The following is a 23576-nucleotide window of genomic DNA, read 5'->3' as shown; positions in this document are numbered from 1 at the left end:
ATTATCTTTACTTTGAATTCTATTAAACGTTTGGCCTTAATGTCAGGTAGTCCTGATTTTATGGTTTAAACCTCTGCTTTGTTTTTCAAGTTCCATTTAATTTCCTGGTCCTTTCTCTCTTTTTCCCCTTTCTGTTGTTTCCCATGTTATGTCAGTTCAGGTCTCTTCCTGTAGCTCAGTGTTTCCAATCTCGTGTTAATACTTGATGCTCCTTTTGTCCATGTTGAACACTTTTCACTTTTTAAATTGCATTTTCTAAGTGATCACCCAACTCTTTTTGTGTTGTTTTTGCTGCCTCCGCAGTATCGGCTATTTCTCCAACTTGTATGTTTCACAAGTTCACTAACTACATCAGAATCTGTCATTAATATCAAATATAAGACTTAGGGGTCCAGGACAGACCCCGAGGGACTCTACTGAAGACCCCATTCTCCTGTTATCTGTACTCTTTGTCTCCTGCCGGTTTACTGACTTGAATGTAGTTGTGGAGGTTACCTCTGATATCTACAGATTGTAGTTTCAGAATTAAAATTGGAATCTTATAGTCGGAGTCAAAGATAAGAAAATAAATAAGAAAAGCACTCTGGATAAGGAATATGAGGCTCAGGAGAGATACTGGAAGTAAAACAGTGAAAACTCAAATATACAAAACAAAAAAACAAAGTAGTTTATGGATAAAAAAATGTTCTTAAATCAAAAAATGAACCACAAAAGTCAGGAAAGGAACAACAGAGCAGAAAGAGGCTTTGTCTAAAATCAAAATCTAAAGCAAACCAATCCAGACAACATCCAATGACAGGACCTCACTCAAGAGCCGGGGGTCAAAACCAGAAAATCCAACGAAAAGAAAAAGAAACCAAATGAGAATCAAGAATAAGCCACAAACAATCGACAAAGTCAGAACTTCAGCTGCTCCTTAAAGACTTGATGGGCCTGCCAGTCCTCCAGCTGTACCATTAGGTGGGCCTTTAGCTCCATACAAGGGAGACAGGACAGAGCACAAAAAACACTGCATAGAAATACAACACAACAACAAAGAAGTTCATAATATTACAAAGATGCAAAGCCAAAACGGAATTAAATCATAATATAAAAATATTTTTAAACAACAGAAAGACTAAATTAGCAAGAAATAAAACTCAGCCTCCTTAATGTCATGTTTAGCACCAGTAAAACAAGCCAAAAGTGTTATTATGTGTAGGAGAAAACGTGTAAATTCCAAAGTGTCAATACAACCAAAGTAGGAAGGGCCTGTCGAGTGTCCACTGCTGCACGTTGCAGATTTAGCACACGTCCTTCAGGAGACATGTTTTTAAAACAGTCACAAACGGCTGTAGGCCCTGTTCAAGCAGGTTTTTTATAATATTTTTTGTATTGCTTATACATGAGAGGGTAGAAAGTCAGTGTCTGACCTGCATGATCAACACATTTGTTTATATTATTGACTTAGTGACTACCACATTTCTCCTGACATGAACATTGATAGTTGCAGCATTGTAAACAGTAATTTGGAGGCAAACATCTTTCTGTCCTTCTACTTGATATCAATCATCTACTGCACCAGGCTGTCACTTCACACACTCACACGGCATATCATGGTGATTTGGTCATTCAGTGCCATATGCATCAGTTTTCCTTTGAAGTAAAATCTTGATCAGTTCAGGTGAGATACAGAAATTGTCAGTCATTATCATACAGTAACCTTGGTCAAGCAAAGTGTCCACCAGTAACAGGGCAGATGATGTACTGATGCCATATTAACTAGACTGTCCGTGTTAAGGTCTGATGACCAATTCCCATCGTCATCACTGTCACTCCATTCAAGCAATGGTTCATTTTCAGTTTGTTCTAAAGCTGTTTTCACAACTTCTCATTTACATGCTATTATTTACATGCACCCCACTCATGAATATTGATGAGATAACTTCAAGTTATTATAAAGAAATGTTCCTGATTTTTTTGCAAGATGATGTTATTTCATCCACTAGATGACAGCAGAACACTGTCCTGAGAGTTATTTAGGCTTAACATTGGAAAGTGGATCCTTGTACATCACCCTAAGTCTGACTCTGGTTTAACCATACAGTATTTACATAGAAATAAGACCCCAATCTCGGGGTTAACACAAAGGAGTTTATGCCAATGCAACAACAGTGGCTGAAATATTACATGAGGAAATTTGACAACAGGCTAGAGGGCCATCAGTACAACAGAATAATAATGTGTCTGTAGATTATCAAAATCTCAAGAATAGAAAAATTAGAAATGTTAAATGGCTTTGGTACATTACTGAACCATGTCACCACCACTAGAGGGGACATGGAGTAACAAGAGAAAAGAAGAAAATCACCTTCAATATTCAGAGTGATGTGAACTTCTTCATTCCATGGTCCAGAGTGCACAAAACATTTGTAGAGGCCACCGTCAGAAACACGAACATCCTGGAGTCTCAGAGACACGTTTCCATTCTGCAGCTCTTCTAGGAACAGTGCTGTCCTTCCCTTATAGGCCTGAATCTGACGCTCAGGTCTGATTTGGAGATTCTGGTACAAAAGTACTGGAGAGAAGAAGTCGTCTCGAAACCACCTCACTTCAAACCTCTGAGCACTAATAACTGGTGAGAGTGAGGCGGGTAGGGTGACATCTTCACCAACAAAAACAAGAACAGCTAAAGAAGGTCCAACAACTTGAAAGATCTCTGAAAAGAAACCACAGAATGCTGTAGTGAGTGCTAAAGTATTCAGAAAAAGTCCATCTGAGTCCATAAAGACAAATAGCGTAGTGTGTGAGATGAAGACTAAACGCTGTACTCTCATCTGCTTCAGTCCCTTACTGATATCAAGATCACTTCTAGTTTTTGATATTCTGCCTAAATGACAGTTCTCAGCTTCACTCTTTCCATTAAATTGTTTGATGCTCAGATTGGACACAAACATATCTGTCCGAATTCAACGTTATGGTTAGGATTTGAGGTAAAATACAACGACCAATTATGAAATTAGAATTATGAAAAAAAAAAAACACTGGTTAAAATAAAAAAAGTTCTATTTAAAGACAACAAGTTGTATAAAATAAGAAAAACAAATGAAACAAACACATACGTGTCCAGGCGACGTGTGTCATGTGGAGTAGAAAGAACACAAAGCAGCTCCATCGCTTCTGGACCTTCATGACTGCAAAAGAATCAAAGTTTGGTTTGTCCAGACAGTAAGAAATGATGATGGCATCCTCAGAGATGAGGCAGACACTCTCATGAAGTAGACAAGATGGTGCCATCCCCTGGACACACAGTGCTGCCCTTCACGTCCATTTACTTATTGTATGTCTACAAGTGAAATGCACAGAATTCCTCAGTATATTAGATGAAAGTTTTCTCAAAGTGCACATGTCGAGTATACAACTGACTGTGACTGGTATGAAAGTCACCAACACCTGAGACGGGGCACCCAGATGTTGGCTCATTACCATAAACAGCACACTCTGCTGCCCAGCAGGATCTTCTCCAGCATTTGCTCACAGGCTTTAAAGATAATCAAGCAGACCATTTGGTCAAAAATCATCAGTCTCCATTGAGTTGTCCCTGGTGCTCTGCTGAGATGGACCTCTACATGGGCGTTGGTTTTATTTTTTCACTTACCTGACCATTGTGGACAAACACTGAAATGGAGAATCTCTCTTTAAGTAACATAGTGGTACAACAGCCCTTCACTCCAGACTTGGAGACTCTTCTTATTAGACATGGGCCCACTCAGATAATTAACAGGGGAATACCATAGCAATGGCTATGGAGCCAGTAACCCACATCTCACTGAACAGGATGGCACTCATCTTGAATTAGAATCATTGTATTTCATTTGGTAAACGTAAGATTGTGTTTTATTTGAACTTTATGAATTTGTAAATCACTGCCAATGGGAATAATCCCATTAATCCCAATGCCAGTGGGAATATAAAAATAAAAATACAATCAATTGAACACAGCCATCTTGTCTGAGCTGCTCCTCCACCCTGCTTTTAGTTTTCTTTTTCTGTTTTTGGTTTCTTTCCATTGATGTTTTCTTTATTTGTTGATGGTTCTTCTTAATTGTGTCCCCTTCCACTGGCTGACAAAATACCACCAGTTACTGAGGTGTCCTGCTGATGATGGCCTTCACTGTCGACACAATAAAAGTGTTCAGGTAAGAGGCCTGTTGCCTTCTCGTCTGAAATCTGTGCACTGCATGCTGGATATAATGGTGCACAGAATAGCCAAACTATTCCAACTCCCATTGTTAGAAGACATCGCAAATGGAAGAATGGAAGAGCCTATATTTATAGATGACGATGACTGGCTTCTAAGTCGATTTCGATTTCCCAGAACTCTCCTCTTGGCGCTGTGTGCTGAACTGGCACCAGCTTTACAAAGGCAGACTTTGAGGAATTGCACTCCACCCACTTCTTTACAAGTTCTGTCCACTCTCTGAATTTTAACCACAGGAGGTTTTCAATGTGAACCTGCTGACTGATCGGGTATTTCACAAACATCACTGAGTTGCGCCATGCCAGCTGTATAGGATGGTATTATCTGCTTGTCATCCAGATAGATAAAATTTCCTTACACTGTGGTTGAACTGTGAAACATCGATTCACAGCAATGTCGGGTTTTCCAAATGCAATCAGAACAGTCAGCTGCACTCACATTCCTATTATAACAATTGTTCTTTGGTTCTACATCTGGAGAGCACCCAGCGAGCCAGAACAATGGCTTCATGAGTTGCTCTCATTCAGTACAGGCCAAATACCCCAAATAAAAAAAAAACAAAAAAAAAAAAAAAAACACAACCTTATAAATAAGCTTGGAGGCGTGGCTGTTCCCCCCGGGCATGGACTGTCCGCAGTGTGTCCCTTGCCGCTCCGCACCACCAGGGTGGGGTGTGCCCATGTTTCACAGAGTGCCAGGGGTCGGTGGAGAAGTCGGCTCCCCACCTGACCCATCTTGAAACACGGACCAAAGAGTCTAACATGTGCGTGAGTCAGAGGGGGTGGGGGGCGATGGGTCTCACTCGTAACCCTGTGGCGCAATGGAAGTGAAGTGTGTGGTGCCAGTCACCCAGATGGGGCTGCCGACGATGGGATCCCAGGCACCTCGCAGCCCGGGTGCACCTCCAGCCTGTCTCGCCCGCCCTGCTGTGGAGGTGGAGCCAGAGCATACGTGATAGGACCCGAAAGATGGTGAACTATGCCTGGGCAGGGCAAAGCCAGAGGAAACTCTGGTGGAGGTTTGCAACGGTCCTGATGTGCAAATCGGTCGTCCAACCTGGGAATAGGGGGAAAAGACTAATTAAACCATCTAGTAGCTGGTTCCCTCTGAAGTTTCCCTCAGGATAGCTGGCACTTATTGGCAAGCAGTTTTAACTGGCAAAGCGAATGATAAGAGGCCTTGGGGCCAAAACAATCTCAACCTATTCTCAAACTTTAAATGGGTAAAAAGCCTGGCTCACTGGCATGGAGCCACGAAGTGGAATTCTGAGTGCCTAGTGAGGCACTTTTGGTAAGCAGAGCTGGCATGCAGGATGAACTGAACGCTGGGTTAAGGCACCCAATGCCGACACTCATCAGATCCCAGAAAAGGTGTTGGTTGATACAGACAGCAGGATGGTGGCCATGGAAGTCAGAACCCGCTAAGTGTGTAACAATCCATCCATTCATTATCCAACCCGCTATATCCTAACTACAGGGTCACGGGGGACTGCTGGAGCCAATGCCAGCCAACACAGGACGCAAGGCAGGAAACAAACCCTGGGCAGGGCGCCAGCCCACCGCAGGGCACACACACACGTACACACCAAGCACACACTAGGGACAATTTAGGATCGCCAATGCACCTAACCTGCATGTCTTTGGACTGTGGGAGGAAACCCACGCAGACACGGGGAGAACATGCAAACTCCACACAGGGAGGACCCGGGAAGCGAACCTCAGGTCTCCTAACTGCGAGGCAGCAGCGCTACTCACTGTGACACCGTGCCGCCCATGTAACAACTCACCTGCCAAATCAACCAGCCCTGAACATGGATGGCAAAGGAGTGTCAGGCCCATACCCGGCTGTTGCCGGCACTGGTGGCCACGAGGGCTAAGCTGCAATAAGTAGGAGGGCCGCTGTGGTTCATGCTGAAGCCTAGGGTGAGGGTCTGGGTGGAGCGACTGTGGGTGCAGATCTCGGTGGTAGTAGCAAATATTTAAACAAATGCTTTGAAGGCTGAAGTGGAGCAGGGTTCCATGTGAACAGCAGTTGAACATGGGACAGTTGGTCCTAAGGGATGGGTGAGCGCCCTTCTAAATCGTGGGGCGATGGCCTCCGTCGGCCCCTGGCCCAATGAAAGGGAGTTGTGTTCAGATTCCTGAATCCGGAGTGGCAGAGATGGGTAGGGACTGTGACTCAAGCGATCCTGGAGAAGCCGGCGGGAGCCCCGACGAGTTTTCTGTTTTCTCGTTGAAGGGCAGGGCCGACCTGGAATAGGTTCGTCCCGAGAGGGGGACCTGCTCCTTGGAAATGTCTCAATGGCCCTTGAAAATCCATGGCAGGTCTCCAAGGTGAACAGCCTCTGGCACATTAAAACAATGTAGGTAAGTGAAGTCGGCAAACCGAATCTGTAACTTTGGGATAAGGATTGCCTCTAAGGGCAGGGTTGGTCGGGCTGGTGTGCGGAACGGGGCTCGGCACGTGACCCAGTTGCAGCACGCGTTGGCCTTCCTCTAACACCTTACCCTCTCTCCACCTCATGGTAGAGGGCCTGGCTGGTGCCTAGCAGCTGGCTTAGAACTGGTGCGGACCTGGGGAGTCCGACTGTTTAATTAAAACAAAGCATTGTGAGAGCCAGAGAGTGGTGTTGACGCGACGTGATTTCTGCCCAGTGCTCTGAATGTCAAAGTGAAGAAATTCAATGAGGCGCGGGTAAACGGTGGGAGTAACTATGTTTGGCAATCAGATCCTTGTTCTACCTTCTTACTGTCTAGAAAAACCATAGTCGAGATCTGGGCTTGGCAAGGGAAACAGGTGGCTCCTGTGTGCAAACAGTATGAAACTTATGGAATTCACGGAACTATATTATACCACTGAGAGCTGGTAGCTCAAGAACTCCTCTTTAGGAGATGCTTATGGACTCTAAATATGGACTATAAACTTAGCCATTATTTATATATCTATGTATCTTTTATCGAAGCAACTTTGTATTATGTTTAGAATGTTCAATGCAAAGTAATGACTTAATAAAACTTATACTATCTTGAACCCAGGAGAGGGGGCTGTATGGCCATAATTCCCTGTACTCAAAAACTTTGCACATTACTGTTCCATGTATACAGATGTAAATTACGAGTCCAATAAAGAATGATACCCATTTCAGAAGGAGCGAAAGAAAGAAATGCAGACTCAAAATGATCACATCAAAAATGAGCGGAAAGAGGATGTGGGAGGTAGCTTGGAACGAATAAAAGATGCGGAAAGCTACTGTCACAGTTTGGCTACAAAGAGAAGCAGCTCAATGTGTGAGGAAATCTCAACTCCTATGAGCAAGACTAATGGTCTGTCAGCCTCATCAGAACCTTCCTGGGACTCATCTGTGAATCTCCCACTGGTGCTATGGCCAAGGACCTAACCAACCATAGCTCTAAGGGTCACTAATGGTGGTGGCCAGATCATTACAGATCCCTTAAAGACAGAACTTCTTACAGGACAATGTCCCAGGAGCATTCTACACGAAATGCTGGTAGAATCTCAGACTTCTCTGTGATCCTTACCCAAAGGGTCACAGTTGTAAGGATCGGGCAAATCACACCGCCATTCACCCTCGACATAACACATTCTGTACATAACTCAATCCTATTAAATAACATCGCTTCTTACATAAAGTAATGAACATTAAAAAATAAAACAAAAATACACATAACAGCATTACTACAACCACTCAGACATAAATCGTTTTCAGTACTACACACTTGACCATTAGATCACATAGCTAGACTACACACACCGAATATAGTACAAAACCACTTATCCCCCTATAGTACTTGATAATTTGATTACTTTTTGCGTCTTATTAGTGGACAGACATGCTTATTCAGGGGCCATAACATACTCCCATTTCTACAATTAGACAATAATAATATCAATAACATTCAGAGGTTTGGGCCAGGAATTAGTACCACAACAGGTGTCAGTGGGATCAAGTCTCGTAATGATTACATCCCCCAAGCCATACCAAGTCAGCGTGTACTGCCCTGGCCATAAGGGGTGTCTGCCTTGCATCACTCAGATGACAATTTGGACAAGGCCGATGGGCGAGAAGGCTGACCTGAGGGGCACGGTTGACGAGCAACATTAAAACTCGGAATAGGCCTGGTAATGGGCTCCAAAGTAGCCAAATGTCTTGTCATCTAATTAGTCACATGCATGAATGGATGAACGAGATTCCCACTGTCCCTACCTACTATCTAGCGAAACCACAGCCAAGGAAACGGGTTTGGAAGAATCAGCGGGGAAAGATGACCCTGTTGAGCTTGACTCTAGTCTGGCACTGTGAAGAGACATGAGAGGAGTACAATAAGTGGGAGGCCCCTGCCTCCGCCCGGGGCTATGGGGTGCCACAGGTGAAATACCAGAACTCATCATTTTTTCACTCACCCAGTGAGGCAGGAGAGGGAGCCCTACATGGCTCTTGCTTCTGGTGTAAAGCACCCGAGCCACCCACGGGCGCGACACGCTCCAGGGAGAGTGACAGGTGGGTAGCTTGACTGGGGTGGTACACCTGTCACACCATAAAGCAGGTATGCTAAGGCGAGTTCAGGGAGGCCAGAAACCTCCCATGGAGCAGAAGGGCAAAATCTTGCTTGATCTTGATTTTCAGTATGAGTACACACCGTGAAAGAAGGGCCACACGATCCTTCTGGCTTTTTGGGTTTTATATGGCTTGTATAAATACAAGGACACCTCAGAAGTGTCGTCTGTCAGCCGCCCTACTCGTTGTGTTCAAATGCCCGCCGATTACATTCACATCTGCTTATATAAAATGCCGACAGGCCTAACTAACGGTGCACCACCACGCCTGCCCCTGGAGACACCCACTTGGCACCATTAGAATCAGAGACTGAACTTCACCTGAGCGTTAGAGGAAAAGGAAATAGCCTGAGGGAACACAAGGAGGACACACAAACTGCACTTAAATTTAAGCTCAGGATGTTAGAGATCTGTGAGGTTGGAGAATTCACTACGATGTCCCAGGACCGAGTAACACACGCACTGCATGAATATCAACATTGTAAACCAAATCCTGATGTCAAAAAATAACCATTAAAAATCAACTTTACAGTAAGAAGAAATGCAATAAAGTCCCCCAGTCACCATCTCGGTGTTCAGCAGTGCTGTGGAGCTGTCACTAAAAATAATAAAGAAATAAATGTGAAGAAACCTGAAGACGTGAGGCTGTGATGAGTCTACTGGCCACTTTACTGACTGTAACATCACATGAATAAAGCAAACAAAACACCCAAAATGGTACACATCCAGTGTAAAAGGCTTTCATAATGACACCGAAAACAACCAAACGGAGGAAATATGAGCAGATGTCAAAGCTCAGGTACAACAACAAAATCAAACTTGTATTTATTTCACTTACCTGCTTTTACTTTTTTCTTCAGTTTTCTTCCATCACAGATTTTATTTTTCAGAATTCACTGATGAGCAGATCTTTTTAAAACTGTCTTTGTATTATCTGTAGGTTCATAAAAGTAAACCTTCACAGCACAGACACTGAGCTCCGCTGCTCTGCTCTTTGCTTTCACTTTCATTTTTACATGGCAGCCCTCCAAAAGGAAGAGGTTTTAAAGAAGTCTTAAAGAGACAAAGGACACAAAAGAAAAGGCAGCTGAAATAACCAAATGTGAACCTTCTTTAGGTCACAGCCAAACCTTTAGTCTGCTCAGAAGTACAAATCCCCTCACAGCACATCACATTAACCTGATGTTGCCGACATGTAAACTGTGTGACAGGCAGAGGTGAGCCGCATTAAGACAGAAATGGCAGACCTGCAGGTGGCTGAGTGAAAGTGGCACACGAGCAGGTGGTCTTTCCCCTTTCTGTCCCCTCTCTGATAATTCTCAGTCTGTTCTTGTCTTTACAGGTGAGCCCACATGCAGATGTCCTGCCAGCCTTCTGTCCCTCTAGTCCAGGGGTTCTCAATCACAGTCCTGATGGGCCGCAGTGGCTACGGGTTTTCATTCCAGCCAGTGTCCTAATTTGATTTCCATCCTTGCTGATAATGAAAGTTGGTGTTTAACTCCAGGCCTTGTTACTGTCTTTATTCACCAAAGACAAACTTTAGTTACTTTGTAGATCAGAGGTCCTCAATTACAGTCCTGGAGGTCCGCAGTGGCTACAGGTTTTCACTTTAACCAATTTCTTAATTAGAACCTTTTTATTTACTACTAAAGCAATATGTTTTTTGGGCTTCATTTTAGTTCTGTTACCATTCAGAACCCTTAATTGCCTATTTTAGATTTTAGCAGCTGCATTTAACTTTTAATTGTGGCCTGTTTAATTAACTAATCAGATATTAGTTAATAATGAGATGCAGCTAACCAATAAACCAGCAGCGCTCCAGCTCATGTGCTTACCATGAAGTATCTGTGATAAAAAAATTTAGAAATAAATGAGAGGGGAATAGTAAGGACCGTTAAGCTTAAATCTCTTCTGGTCCACAAAACACAAGGATAATGTGGAAACTCTGTAGTGCAATTCAGTTTGCTCTTGGATGAATTCAAACATTAACAAGCTAAATAGTTCAATACCAGGTTTCAATATCAGCATGGACTGCTTTCTAATTAGGAAACAAGTTGGAATAAAACCCTACAGCCACTGTGGCCCTCCAGGACTGTGATTGAGGACCCCTGTTCTAGTCAGTCCTGGCCCATGTAAGCTCCTTTGGCTCTGTCTACAGCTCCATTCCTTCCCATAATCCACTCACCACATGCCAACTCCTTCCGCCAAATACACAACTTAACATTCTGGTTTACATGGACCTGGAGGCTCTCCCAGCAGCATCAGGTGTTAGCAGGAACCAACCTTGGACAGAGTGACACTACATGACAGCGTCCAGTGACACAACCAGTTTAAAATGGCTAATTCATCAAACACACAAAAAGAAAACCTGCAGAAATCAGTAAAAAACAGCAAACATGGATTGGATGTGTGAAGATGAAAGAAAGAAAGAGCAGATGAGACTGCAGGGCTGACAACTGAGCTCTGTCCTCCAAGTACATTTAGACAGCTGATGACACTCTGATTGAATCCTCTGGTGTCCACCATTGCTTGTCTCCTCTTTGTCAGACTCCAGTGCTCCAGTGGCCTGACAGTTTGATGATCTGCGAGGTCTTTTGTTCTTGTTGTTTTTTCTGAGGTCAGCCTTGTTCTTCTAGTAATGTACTCATGAGGTCTGAATCGTCTCCTTCTCTATTTCTATCTTTTCTCCAGGCCTTCAACTCTATCCTAATTCTGTAATGTCTCCTCATGTGTTCTTTCTAATGTGCTTTCTCTTTCTCACCTTCAGTGAACCTCATACTCTTAGAACATAAGACGTTTGACAAACCATTCAGTCAAGTGTGTTTGCTCGGCTAATTCCTTACTTGTCTGATGTCTCATCCAAATCTTCTTTAAAGGCTGTCAAGGCTGATTCTTCTTCAACTCTGTGACTTGGCAGCATTTTTTTCCAGATTTCCTGAAGTTTTTGCATGAATAAGAACTTTTTCCCCACCAGTGTCCTTGAGTGTGTTGTTCTATATTTAATTCAAAGAATTCTACTAGATTCCCAATATGGAGGCCTCTGAGAATTTTGAAGAATTTAGCAAAGTCTCCACACAGCCTCATGTCCTGTGAGCTGTGACTTTATGGTCTTCTTCTGATTTCACTGATTTGAAAAAACACTCAGGAGCTCGCAGCTTGGGCCGAGTCTCCCTTAGTTTGGTTTCATCTCCTTTTCTCTTTATGATTATTATTTCTTTTTCTTAATTCCTTTCTAATTTCATTCAGGAATGTCTTTATAGAGGTTTGACCACTTCGATTGGACAGTCCTTAACTGGTAGTGCATTTCTCTGTGCTGGCCTGCCCTGGGTGGTCTTGGTGGTCAAGAGTTTGTGTCATCTTCAAGAGTAAAGGAGCTGACCTATGTGATGAGCTGAGTGAGGGCCGACATGATGGGCTGTGATGTGTTCAACTGGTGGAAGATCACAGGCAGAAACACAAATGTCTTCTGGTCTGTCTGACCAGTTTTGTCTTTTTGTGAGTCTGTGCTGCCATAGCCAGGGCTCTTCCTTAGGGTGGAGGTGGGCAGCTAGAGTGACCAGTCTGAGTTTACACAAGTGGCTACATGTACTTCTCTTTTCTGAACATCATTCATTTTTGAAATTTCCATCTATAATGATATCTCATGGGATACACTACAGGGTTATTCTTCATGAGACCACAGGTGAAAGAAAATTTGAAAGCATCCATTATCTGTACTTGATTCAGGTAAGTTTAATATTTATTGGGCCATCTCTGTGTGTTAAACAGTGGAAGTGCTGCTCGAGTCCTTGGCCCTCGTGAATCTCAATTACAGCCGCCATGTCTGCCTGGTGTCTCCTGTTGCTGGGGCAGGTGAACGAAGAGTGATCAGTGTGTGAGAAATCCAAGTGAAGGAGAGAGGCTGTCAAGTCAGGATTTTGATACTCAGGTAGCTTAACTTCTAACAAGGCCAAATTTATCAGCTGTCTGGAAATCAATGAAAAGTGATAAAGAGCAGGAAATCGCTAAGTCAGCCTGGAACAGTCAAAGTGTGTAGACAGTGAAATATTTAGCATCCAGGTGATACTGTGCACTTATAACATTTAATCATCTAATGCATCGCATACCCTAAAAAATGCTTCTCTTGAAAAATAATAAATGAAAAATTATCCATTTTTCATTGTTTTTACTACAGAAGTGAAAATCTTCTTGAAAATAAAACTGACACTTTTAAGCACTTAATTATTTTATGATTTTTATTTCACACACACAGAGGACTTTGGACTTCAGATCTTGAGGTTGTGGCTTCAAATCCTGCTACTGACACCAGTGTGTGACCCTGAACATGTGCCTTCACTGAAAAAGAAAAGAAAATGGAACCGACTGTATCTCAAATGGAGTAAGTCACTTGGATAAATCAGATAATAAGTAATAAAAAAGAAGATTATCAGTTCACTGGCGCTTCTTACTCTTCAACATACTCAGTCGGCCAGGAGGAGAACATCCCAGCCGCACAGCACTTCCGGCTTTTCTTTATGGTCATTGGAGAACACAATTTGACATGAACGTGTATTCTTTAGGACTAAAATGGGTAATCAGTGGGAATAATGCGAAATTTGAGGATATATTATTATTATTATTATTATTATTATTAGATGTTTATCATTTTTGTATTTGTTCCTGCTGTTCACTTAAGTATGTCTTTTCATGTTTTTCATCCACTGTATGTGATCCTCCTCTGTTATTCTAAGAATTTCAGAGAATGAGGAAGTTGGGGGGGGCATTCCTCTTTAAAGTAAGCAGATGGAGGGCCGGGATGAGGGGGGGGGGGGGGTGTGGGGTTGTCAACCATCTGTAAATCTGCTGAAAGTCTGCAAAAAATACATAAAATTCCATAATCCTGCCAGTAAAAATACAGCAACACTACAAATCAGTCTCCATGACACGTCACCTGGATGTTCCTACCGATTAAAAATCAGAACAGCGCACGCTCAGCCAAGGTGGAAGTGCTTACTACTTCAATTATAACAAACTGCTCTGTGTGAGCGCAGGGAGACCTGATGAACAAAGGTGAACATCATCGAGTATCGCTCTCTCCAAATAGCTTGGGCTAAAGAGCCGGCATTTAGCTAATGGATACGTACATTTAAAGAAAACTGAGAGAAGTTTATGCATTAAGGGTCTGGCAACACTACATGAAGCCCCTTTGCACCCCTCAGAAAAGGGTCCAGATTAAAATAAATTAGAAAAGTGCCTTTTATAAATAAAGTGCTGAGGTGAAAAAGGGGCACAGTGCCTTAGAATGTCCCACTAACTATAGCATTATTAATAAATATTGACAAATAAAAAATATTTTTTCTGTAACATTACCAGATTTCAATCAAATCAGGTTTTGAGATTTTGGGGTTCTTGCTGTGGAGTGTGGCACCCGGACGGGGCTCATGCCCGGCTGGGACGCCCAGGAAGACAGGAGGAGGGCTCGTTCCTCCTCCAGAATGCGAGGGGGCGTCCGCCCTGGTTGTATTGTGGGCCACCGATGCCTTGGGGATCCTGGACCCCAGCGCTTCTGCCACACCCGGAAGTACTGGGGGGAAGAAAAGAGGGAACAGAGTGCTTCTGGGTACGCAGCCGGCACTTCCGCCACACTGGGGAGTGCCAGTGGAAGATTGCCGGGGAGCACCTGGAGCAATCCGGGTGTGTATAAAAGTCCAGTCATGAACAAGAGTCAGAAGGAAGTAAGATGATGTCGGGAGGAAGGCAAGGAGGCGGCCTGAAGAAGGCATTGTTGCATGGCCAGGACTTTGGGGTCTTTGGGGTCTGTGAGCACAATAAGGACTTTGTAAATATTATAAACTAGCAAAATACCCGCGCTTCGCAGCGGAGAAGTAGTGTGTTAAAGAGGTTATGAAAAAGTAAAGGAAACATTTTAAAAATAACAATGTAATTGTGTTGTCATTGTTATGAGTGTTGCTGTCATATATATATACATATACATATACACATATATTATATATATATACAAAAACACATATTATATATATATACAAAAACACATATTATATATATATATATATATATATATATATATATATATATATATATATATATATATACATACATATACACATATTAAATTATTAAACAGTAAAATCTTCTTCTATAATTTGCTACCATGGCTATTCGTTTGTCTGTCCAGGATTTTAAATCACTTGTAGCTCGCAAACCGTTTCACCTATTGACTTGAAATCTGGTACACATATAGTACGTCACGTCTGCTATCCGCTTTATGGGTGATGATTGTATTACTCTTTTTATCTTTATTTTATTTTATTGTAGAATCAACTCCTATCTGCGCACACCAGGGCGGCCGTGGGCGGATGCGTATGGTGTATTCACTCCATGTTATCGTGCATTGCGCTGTCACTGGTATTTTGATAAAAGAATTTGAACAACATATAAGAAGCGTATAAATTATTAAACAGTAAAACATTAACATTTAAGAAGTAAAGTTACATTGAGTACTACTGCAGTGCCTTCAACAACAACAACAACAACATTTATTTATATAGCACATTTTCATACAAAAAGTAGCTCAAAGTGCTTTACATAATGAAGAGAAGAAAAATAAAAGACAAAATAAGAAATTAAAATAAGACAACATTAGTTAACATAGAAAGGAGTAAGGTCCGATGGCCAGGGTGGACAGAAAAAACAAAATAAAGTCTGTAGGGGTTCCAGGCCACGAGACCGCCCAGTCCCCTCTGGGCATTCTACCTAACATAAATGAAATAGTCCTCTTTGTAGTTTGGGTTTTTCACGGAGTCACTTGATGCTGATGGTCATACAGACTTCTGGCTTTTAATCCATCCATCATTGTTGGAACATCATGGTGCTTTGGGTAGATGGTGGTGGCGCACGCCACCACCAACAGGACACCGGAAAAGGAAACAGAAGACAGAGTAGGGGTTAGTACAGATTTTGAATGAATAGTTATTATAATGAATTGGATATACAGAGTATCAGGATTAAATTACAGTGAAGTTATGAGAAGGCCATGTTACAGTAATGTGTTTTTAGTAGTTTTTTAAAGAGCTCCACTGTATTAGCCTGGCGAATTCCTACTGGCAGGCTATTCCAGATTTTAGGTGCATAACAGCAGAAGGCCGCCACACCATTTCTTTTAAGTTTAGCTCTTGGAATTCTAAAGAGACACTCAGTTGAGGATCTGAGGTTACGATTTGGAATATAAGGTGTCAGACATTCCGATATATAAGCCGGGGTGAGATTATTTAAAGCTTTATAAACCATAAGCAGAATTTTAAAGTCAATTCTGAATGACACAGGTAACCAGTGTAGTGACATCAAAACTGGAGAAATGTGTTCGGATTTTCTTTTCCTGGTAAGGATTCTAGCAGCTGCATTCTGCACTCGTTGCAAATGATTGATGTCTTTTTTGGGTCGTCCTGAGAGGAGTGCGTTACAGTAATCTAGCCGACTGAAAACAAACGCATGAACTAATTTCTCTGCATCTTTCAATGATATAAGAGGTCTAACTTTTGCTATGTTTCTTAGGTGAAAAAATGCTGTCCTAGTGATCTGATTAATATGCGATTTAAAATTCAGATTACAATCAACGGTTACCCCTAAGCTTTTTACCTCCGATTTGACTTTTAATCCCAATGCATCCAGTTTATTTCTAATAGCCTCATTGTATCCATTATTGCCAATCACTAGGATTTCGGTTTTTTCTTTATTTAATTTGAGAAAGTTACTATTCATCCATTCTGAGATACAGGTTAGACATTGTGTTAGCGAATCAAGAGATTTGGCGTCATCAGGTGCTATTGATAAATACAGCTGTGTGTCATCAGCATAGCTGTGGTAGCTCACGTTGTGCCCTGAGATAATCTGACCTGATACCTTCGGGTATACCTCATTTTTTGTTTGCCCATTACATGCTTAAATGTATACATTTTTTGGTGTACCTACCCGAGAACACGCGACATATAACCGACCGTGGGAGAAGCATGGATTTTAAACACGCGTTGAGTTCATCTGCTGGTCTCCCTCGTGGAATAACTGGTAATGTTTGACTAAAATCTACAGCGAGTAAGACGACATTACCTCCTGTTTTTTTTTTTACGATCTCTGAGATCTTGCTTTTTTTGGTTCAAGGCTTCATAAGCTCTTTTATGTTCCATGGTGTACTTATCCCAAACCATCATCTTTGAATGTTGCAAGACTTTCGCCTTGTATGTAGATCGGGGTAATTACATTCATTGCATTCCTAGTCTGAATCACAATCTCATTGTATCGGTGGTTACCTGGCAGGTAACGCTTATGCTTGGTCATCAAGTCGTCTAACATCCGCCACGTGCCCTCTTTGTATTGCGAGAAGCAGATATATATAGCCAAATTCTCGCGCTTCGTTGCGGCGAAGTACCGCTTTTAATTTTTTATTAAGAAGAAAAGAAAACCTTTTTAAACGGATCGAAAATATACCAATAACAATTTGTTAAGGATCTGTTTTTTTGTGAACCTCCCTTTTCACAGCTGTCGCGCTACGGCGTGTGTTTCGTTTATTTGACAGTATGTAGATCGTGGTAATTACATTCATGGCATTCGTTTTCTGAATCACAATCTGATTGTATGGGTAGTTACCTGCCAGGTTACGCTTGTGGTTGGTCAGCAAGTCGCCTTACGTCCGCCACGTGCCCTCTTTCTGTCCCCAGAAGCAGATCATAGAATGGTTTTAATACTGTAGTTTACTTTCAAATAATGCAGAGTATGCGACACGTGTTTCTCCCTAATTCTGGGCTCATCAGGCGTACACACTCACTGCATCCCCTCTCGGGAATCGAATCTCTATCGTCAGTGCCAGAGTTGAAGCCCCTAACGTTGCGGTCAGCAAGTCAGCTAACATCTGCCATGTGCCGTTTTTCAGTTGCGAGAAGCAGATCATAGAATGGTTGAAATTGTTTACTTTCAAATTATGCAAAGAGTATGCAACACGTGTTTCGCCCTAATTCTGTGCTCTTCATGCGTACACACTCATTGCATCCCCTCTCGGGAATCGAATCTCGAACGTCAGCGCCAGAGGTGAAGCCCCTAACGTTGCGCTACGGCGTGTGGTTCGTTTATACCTCGTGTCTTCTCATTAAACTTTTATCTCGCGAATATGTTATTGCAATCCGCAGCGGGAGCGTTTCTATAAACTTAATTTAAACTTACGTTTTACACCGTGCCTTGTTTCCCTTATGAAGATGCTTTTATGCTTCACTCGCTCGCTTCTTATTGTTTTGCTCCCTTCTCAATTGTTTAATGAATTTTTTGTTCTTCGCTGTTTGCGGCTCTTCCTTCATTTCTCCCTACTGCGTTCACAGTGTTTTCATGTGATTACGTGGGAGGCGTGATGATGTGACACTCAACTCCGCCTCCCACGGCCATCGAGCTGCCGTCCATTACAGTATATTGTCAAAAAAGAGGTTCCAGGTATGACCATTACGCGTTGAATTTCAAAATGAAACCTGCGTAACTTTTGTAAGTAAGCTGTAAGGAATCAGCCTGCCAAATTTCAGCCTTCCACCTACACGGGAAGTTGGAGAATTAGTGATGAGTGAGTCAGTCAGTCAGTCAGTCAGTCAGTCAGTCAGTCAGTCAATCAGTTAGTGAGGGCTTTGCCTTTTATTAATTATATAGATAAACATGTGTTGGGTGACATAAGCGTGTCTGCCTGTCTGTGTCCGAGCCAGTCTCCACAATGGCATCCCAGATGGGATGATCCGCCTGTTACAAGGCGGGGAATCCCTGATAAAAATAATTTTGTGGACGGCTCGGCGCAGCAGACCGCTAACGGGCCGCGGTCACGGTTCCCTCCTGGTGTGACGGAATACCGACGGGCCATACCTGAGTTCAGCGGGCTCCAGGGAGTGTGCTGTCGCTGACAGCGTCCAGGACGGCGCAAGTTCTAAGAAGGCCATGCTGAGGCAGCTGCTTCGGTCAGACGGGACCTGACAGGTAAGTTCCCTGCTCGCCGGCAGCCAGCCCTATGGGGCTGCGCTTGTTTTGTTTGCTTCAGGCAGGGGCTGTCCGGGTCTGCGTCGGTGGCAGACTCGCGCTGATCTGTGGGGCTTTCGTGAAGCGGCAGCAGCAGCAGAGGCTGCAGGAAGGGAGACGCTGCAGCGCAGAGGGTCGGCTCATCACCGCAACAGGAGGAGAAGAGCCAAAATGGCCGCGGACCGGAAGTCCCTCCCCGTGACAAGCACGGGATTGGACAGTGTGTCTTGTGTGCCCGCCAATGACTGTATAGAGGTGGGACCAAGGAATGTCCGATTGGGCCAGAGGGGCCGGTGAGTGTGACTGACAACCTGGTAAGTCAATCCCTGGCTGACTTTCTCTGCTTGTCAGTGGCGCTGCGTGAGCTGGAGCAGACGCTTCAGTCCGTAGCGGCATTTCCACAGGTGCTACGTACGCTCCGTGCAGGCCTGCAGGAGCTGGAGGGGATGGCGAGCGCGTCATTACAGACGCTACGTGCTGCGGTGGACAGGCGCGTCACTGGATCCTTTGGCCGGAGTGGTATGGCGGAGATGGTGAGTAAAGCCAACTCTGTACAGCATAAAGGAGAGCCCACCGAAATTGGCCGTGATCCAAATGACCGGTATTGAGTAGTGGGATCTCCGATAGTGGATGCGGCGGTTCAGGCTGTTCGCAAGGTGAGGGGAGTAACATCGAGAGGACAGGCAGGACAGGGGCTGATGAGTGCCCTGGGTCCTAGCGCCCGACACTGCGACAGTCTCCCGTCGTTCTGTATGGATGCAGACGGGAACGGGGCTGTGCGTTTGTAATGTGCAGACTCAAACCGTCCAGGCGTCCAAGAGTGATAGGAGGGATCGAGGGGTGAATGCCGGTTCCTCCGATAGGAAGGGGCGTGCAGCTGGGTGCGCACGTCCAGAGAGTGGCCGTCCTCTGCGGAGGCAGAGGGAAGCTCCAAAGCCGGTGAAGGAGATGACAGTGCGAGCGGACCCGTCAGACACCAGCAGATGGGCAGGAAGCCTGCGGAGAAGGTGCCGAACAGGCAAGTCATGGGGTGCCGCTAAGGGGGGAGAGCGCTGTCAGTGCGCGGCACAGAGGGACATCAGGTGGTGGCGTCCAGGCATCGCTTCTGCCCCTCTATCTGTTTTGGTTACAGGAGCGGACCCGGATGCGCAGTAGGGCCTGCTTTGTGGAGGACCTGCCCTCCCGGGACGGACCGCCGCACTGGAGGACTCTTCGCTGGAGATGGGGCAGCCCCACGACAGGCGGAGGCTACGAAGGCGCGAGCAGCACAGTACACAGGGGCGCGAAGACCTCGGAAGGGGTGCCGAAAACACGAGTTCCAGGGTGCCGGATTGGTCCCTGGACAAATAGTAGGACCCACTTCGGGGCTGAACCGCCCTCACGGGTTGTGTCGCTCAGACCAACGTGTCTTCGCTGGCGTTGGGGCACTGTGGCACCCGGATGGGGCTCACACACGGCCGGGACGTCCAGGAAGACAGGAGGAGGGCTCATTCCTCCTCCAGAACGTGAGGGGGCATCCGCCCTGGTTGTATTGGGGGACACGGGTACAGAGCTTGGAAGCTCTACCCTGTAGGGGCCTGTGGACACCGCCAGGGGGTGCCCCGATGCCTTGGGGACCCTGGACCCCAGCGCTTCCGCCACACCCGGAAGTGCTGGGGGGAAGAAAAGAGGGAACACCCGGAGTGCTTCCGGGTATGCTGCTGGCACTTCCGCCACACTGGGGAGTGCCGGTGGAAGATTGCCAGGGAGCACCTGGAGCACATCCAGGTGTGTATAAAAGGGGCCGCCTCCCTCCAGTCAAGAACAAGAGTCGGGAGGAAGGAAGATGATGTCGGGAGGAAGGCAAGGAGGCGGCCTGAAGAAGGCATTGTTGCATGGCCAGGACTTTGGGGTCTTTGGGGTCTGTGAGCACAATAAGGACTTTGTAAATATTATAAATAAACGTGTGTTGGGTGACATAAGGGTGTCTGCCTCTCTGTGTCCGAGCCAGTCTCCACAGGAGAAACTGAAATTCTTGTCATATGGCAGGTCAGGGAGCCTTTAACAATCACAGCACTTTAAACACTGCATTAACTTTTCTTAGAATTAAGCTTTGTAGAAATGTAAATATAGTTACACTGAACCAAGAAAGCACATCATAAAGTGTTGGGGTCCCAGCTGTAGAAATCCCAAATTTCATTCCGCTAAGGCAAAAGACAAGCAAAACAAAAACAAAAAGGACAAAATAAATACGACAGAAGTAGAAAAGCGTTGGTGTCCCCCCCTACTTATATGTCAAGGCTGAGCGAGAGTGACGTTACTGGTCTTTGGTCAGGACTTCCTTGTGAGTGTGCAGCGTCCACATGTCTCCTCCATGGACTCTTTCCTCAGCACTCACACGGCTCAACTGTATATAAATGCAGTGCTACAGATATACAGCATTTGGCCCTCCAAGGGATGGTCCTGACCACAGCATACTGTAGATACTTGATGAGGGGCCAGGGATCACAAGTGTTTACTGCTATCCCATCGGCACTGGGCACAAGACTGGAAACACCCAGGGGAAGACACCAATCCATCACTTGACCCAGTCACACACACACAGTCACCCAGAGCCAATCTGACCTGCATGTCTTTAATGAACGTGTGAGAAAACCAGAGTACCATAAGAAGAACTGACAGGGACAAGGGGAGAGCCGACAGCGCTCACACTAACAGAACTGACAGAACTTGGTCAGGAATGAGAAGTGAGGACTCACTAGAGCTGGCAGGCAGCGTCACTAACTCAGCACTGTGCCAGCTTAAAAAAACACACACATGTTGTAATTTGATGTTGGCACTTGGATGGTTTACCAGTGTGAGTCAGCGTGGCGAGTGCTTTGAGTGCATTCTGTGGGCACTTTGTCCAGAGCCTTGTCATTAGATATGCCAAACCAATCTAGCCAACACATAAAGTTGGCACACAAGATGTGTGTAGAGTGTGACATAAAACGAAGCCCACCTGTGAGCAAACCAACAGGACACACTCAGAGAACAATGGAGACACACAAACCCAACAGTAAATGAACGAGGACCGCTGAAGTTCATGTACACCCCAATAACACAGACACAAGGGCACCGGGGTGGAGCTGACGTTCACACTGACAGTAACGGGGCAGAAGACAGCCATGTCAACTTAGAGAACAACATGTGACAAAATGGATGAGAGGAGTGGAGCTGAAACTGCAGGAGCCTTCAGGGTAAGAGACAGGAGAAGACGTGAGCTTCTCCATTTCTTACCTTTATTAATAATTTAATTCCAAGCTTGGCTTTGTTAAACCTTTTACATTACATCTCTGTTTAAATTTGATATGGCGCTGACAATGGGCAACAGTCATCCAAAAAGTAAAAAAAGTCAATTTGCTGATCAAGGACTTTGCATCGAGACCACCGGTGTGAGACCTTAAAAGGTGAGAAATGTGCAAAACTAAATACATTATAAAGAATAAAGAAACCAACAAAACAGAACAGACCTTTATTTAGACAGAAAGGTAACATTTAAAATCCTGAAGACATTTCCAGTTATTCATAAATAAAGATGTGCCCTTAAAAAAAAAGAAAAAGCCAACTGAACTGAACTAATTAATGAATTGAGCAGAACTCCTCTGACAAAACTAAAGTTATAACGGCCGTCCTGCTCATGTGTCAGGTTTACATTGAGGTCCTATAAACCACAAGTCTCTGACAGCAGCTTTATAAACTCACATGTGGTGAATGTACTGCAAAGGCGCAGGGACAGATAGGGACAGTAGGGGGTGCTGTTTGTGCAGAACGTGGCCACCACGATGGCCTTCAGACATTCTCACCCCTCACTGTAGTTTTAAACAAGACCAGGGGCCTCATGTATAAATGGTGAGAGCACATTAAAATGTTGCGTACGCTCGTTTCCACGCTCACTTCAAGATGTTTAAAAACTAAACTTGGTGTAGCACTACACACATTTTCACTGCAACCTCAAACTGTGTACTCATGCTTTCTGCTCAGTTTTCTAAATAGGGAGCACCCAACGTCAGAGCAGAGCTGCTGTTTCTGTTTCTGTTTGGTGTCTCTTTCTTTCTGAGATCTGCGTCCATGATGTGTGTTTTATCAGATACACTGAAATTAATTACACATCCTTTAAAAATTGAATTCACTTGATTATAATCTTACTGTAGCAATGTAATGGAGCACGGAATGGCCAAACTATTCCAAGTGCCATGGCTGCTTCAGTGTTGTTAGAAGATGTTGCAAATGGAAGAATTAGAAGAGAGCGCCTCGTATTTAAAGATGATGATGATGATGATGACTGGCTTCTAAGTTGATTTTGATTTCTAAGAGCTCTCCTTGTGGAGCTGTGAGCTGTTAGAATACTAGGATGTATACTTCATATCATTTGTATGACGAAATGCATTAAAATATGCATATTACATTATGGGCAGCACGGTGGTGCAGTGGGTAGCGCTGCTGCCTCACAGTTAGGAGACCCGTCTGGGTTCGCTTCCTGGGTCCTCCCTGCGTGGAGTTTGCATGTTCTCCCTGTGTCTGCGTGGGTTTCCTCCCACAGTCCAAAGACATGCAGGTTAGGTGCATTGGTCATCCTAAATTGTCCCTAGTGTGTGCTTGGTGTGTGTGTGTGTGTGTGAGTGTGTGTGAGTGTGTGTGTGTGCGCGCCCTGCGGTGGGCTGGTGCCCTGCCCAGGGTTTGTTTCCTGCCTTGTGCCCTGTGTTGG

The 23576-nt window shown here is 44.5% G+C and overlaps 3 protein-coding genes across 3 annotated transcripts in view; all 3 read right to left on the bottom strand.

Moving 5' to 3' along the window:
* The window catches only part of LOC114642560 (NACHT, LRR and PYD domains-containing protein 3-like), a 691964-nt gene extending 682143 nt beyond the window's left edge, over nucleotides 1-9821 (bottom strand). Inside the window, exons 1-2 of the mRNA XM_051925830.1 lie at nucleotides 9654-9821; nucleotides 3102-3173 (exon numbers count right to left, since the gene is read on the bottom strand). Of these exons, the coding sequence (XP_051781790.1) occupies nucleotides 3102-3171 (70 nt within the window). The 5' untranslated portion in view covers nucleotides 3172-3173; nucleotides 9654-9821. The remainder of the gene's footprint in view (nucleotides 1-3101; nucleotides 3174-9653) is intronic.
* The window catches only part of LOC114643553 (protein NLRC5-like), a 5922889-nt gene that overhangs the window by 3085162 nt on the left and 2814151 nt on the right, over nucleotides 1-23576 (bottom strand). The window lies entirely within an intron of this gene.
* Nucleotides 1-23576, bottom strand: part of LOC114644529 (uncharacterized) — a 597107-nt gene that overhangs the window by 133325 nt on the left and 440206 nt on the right. The gene's annotated exons all lie outside the window — the stretch shown is intronic.

Source organism: Erpetoichthys calabaricus, chromosome 4 (assembly GCF_900747795.2).
Source record: "Erpetoichthys calabaricus chromosome 4, fErpCal1.3, whole genome shotgun sequence".
Classification (NCBI taxonomy): Eukaryota; Metazoa; Chordata; class Cladistia; order Polypteriformes; family Polypteridae; genus Erpetoichthys; species Erpetoichthys calabaricus.
This window is presented reverse-complemented; position numbering and strand designations above follow the sequence as displayed.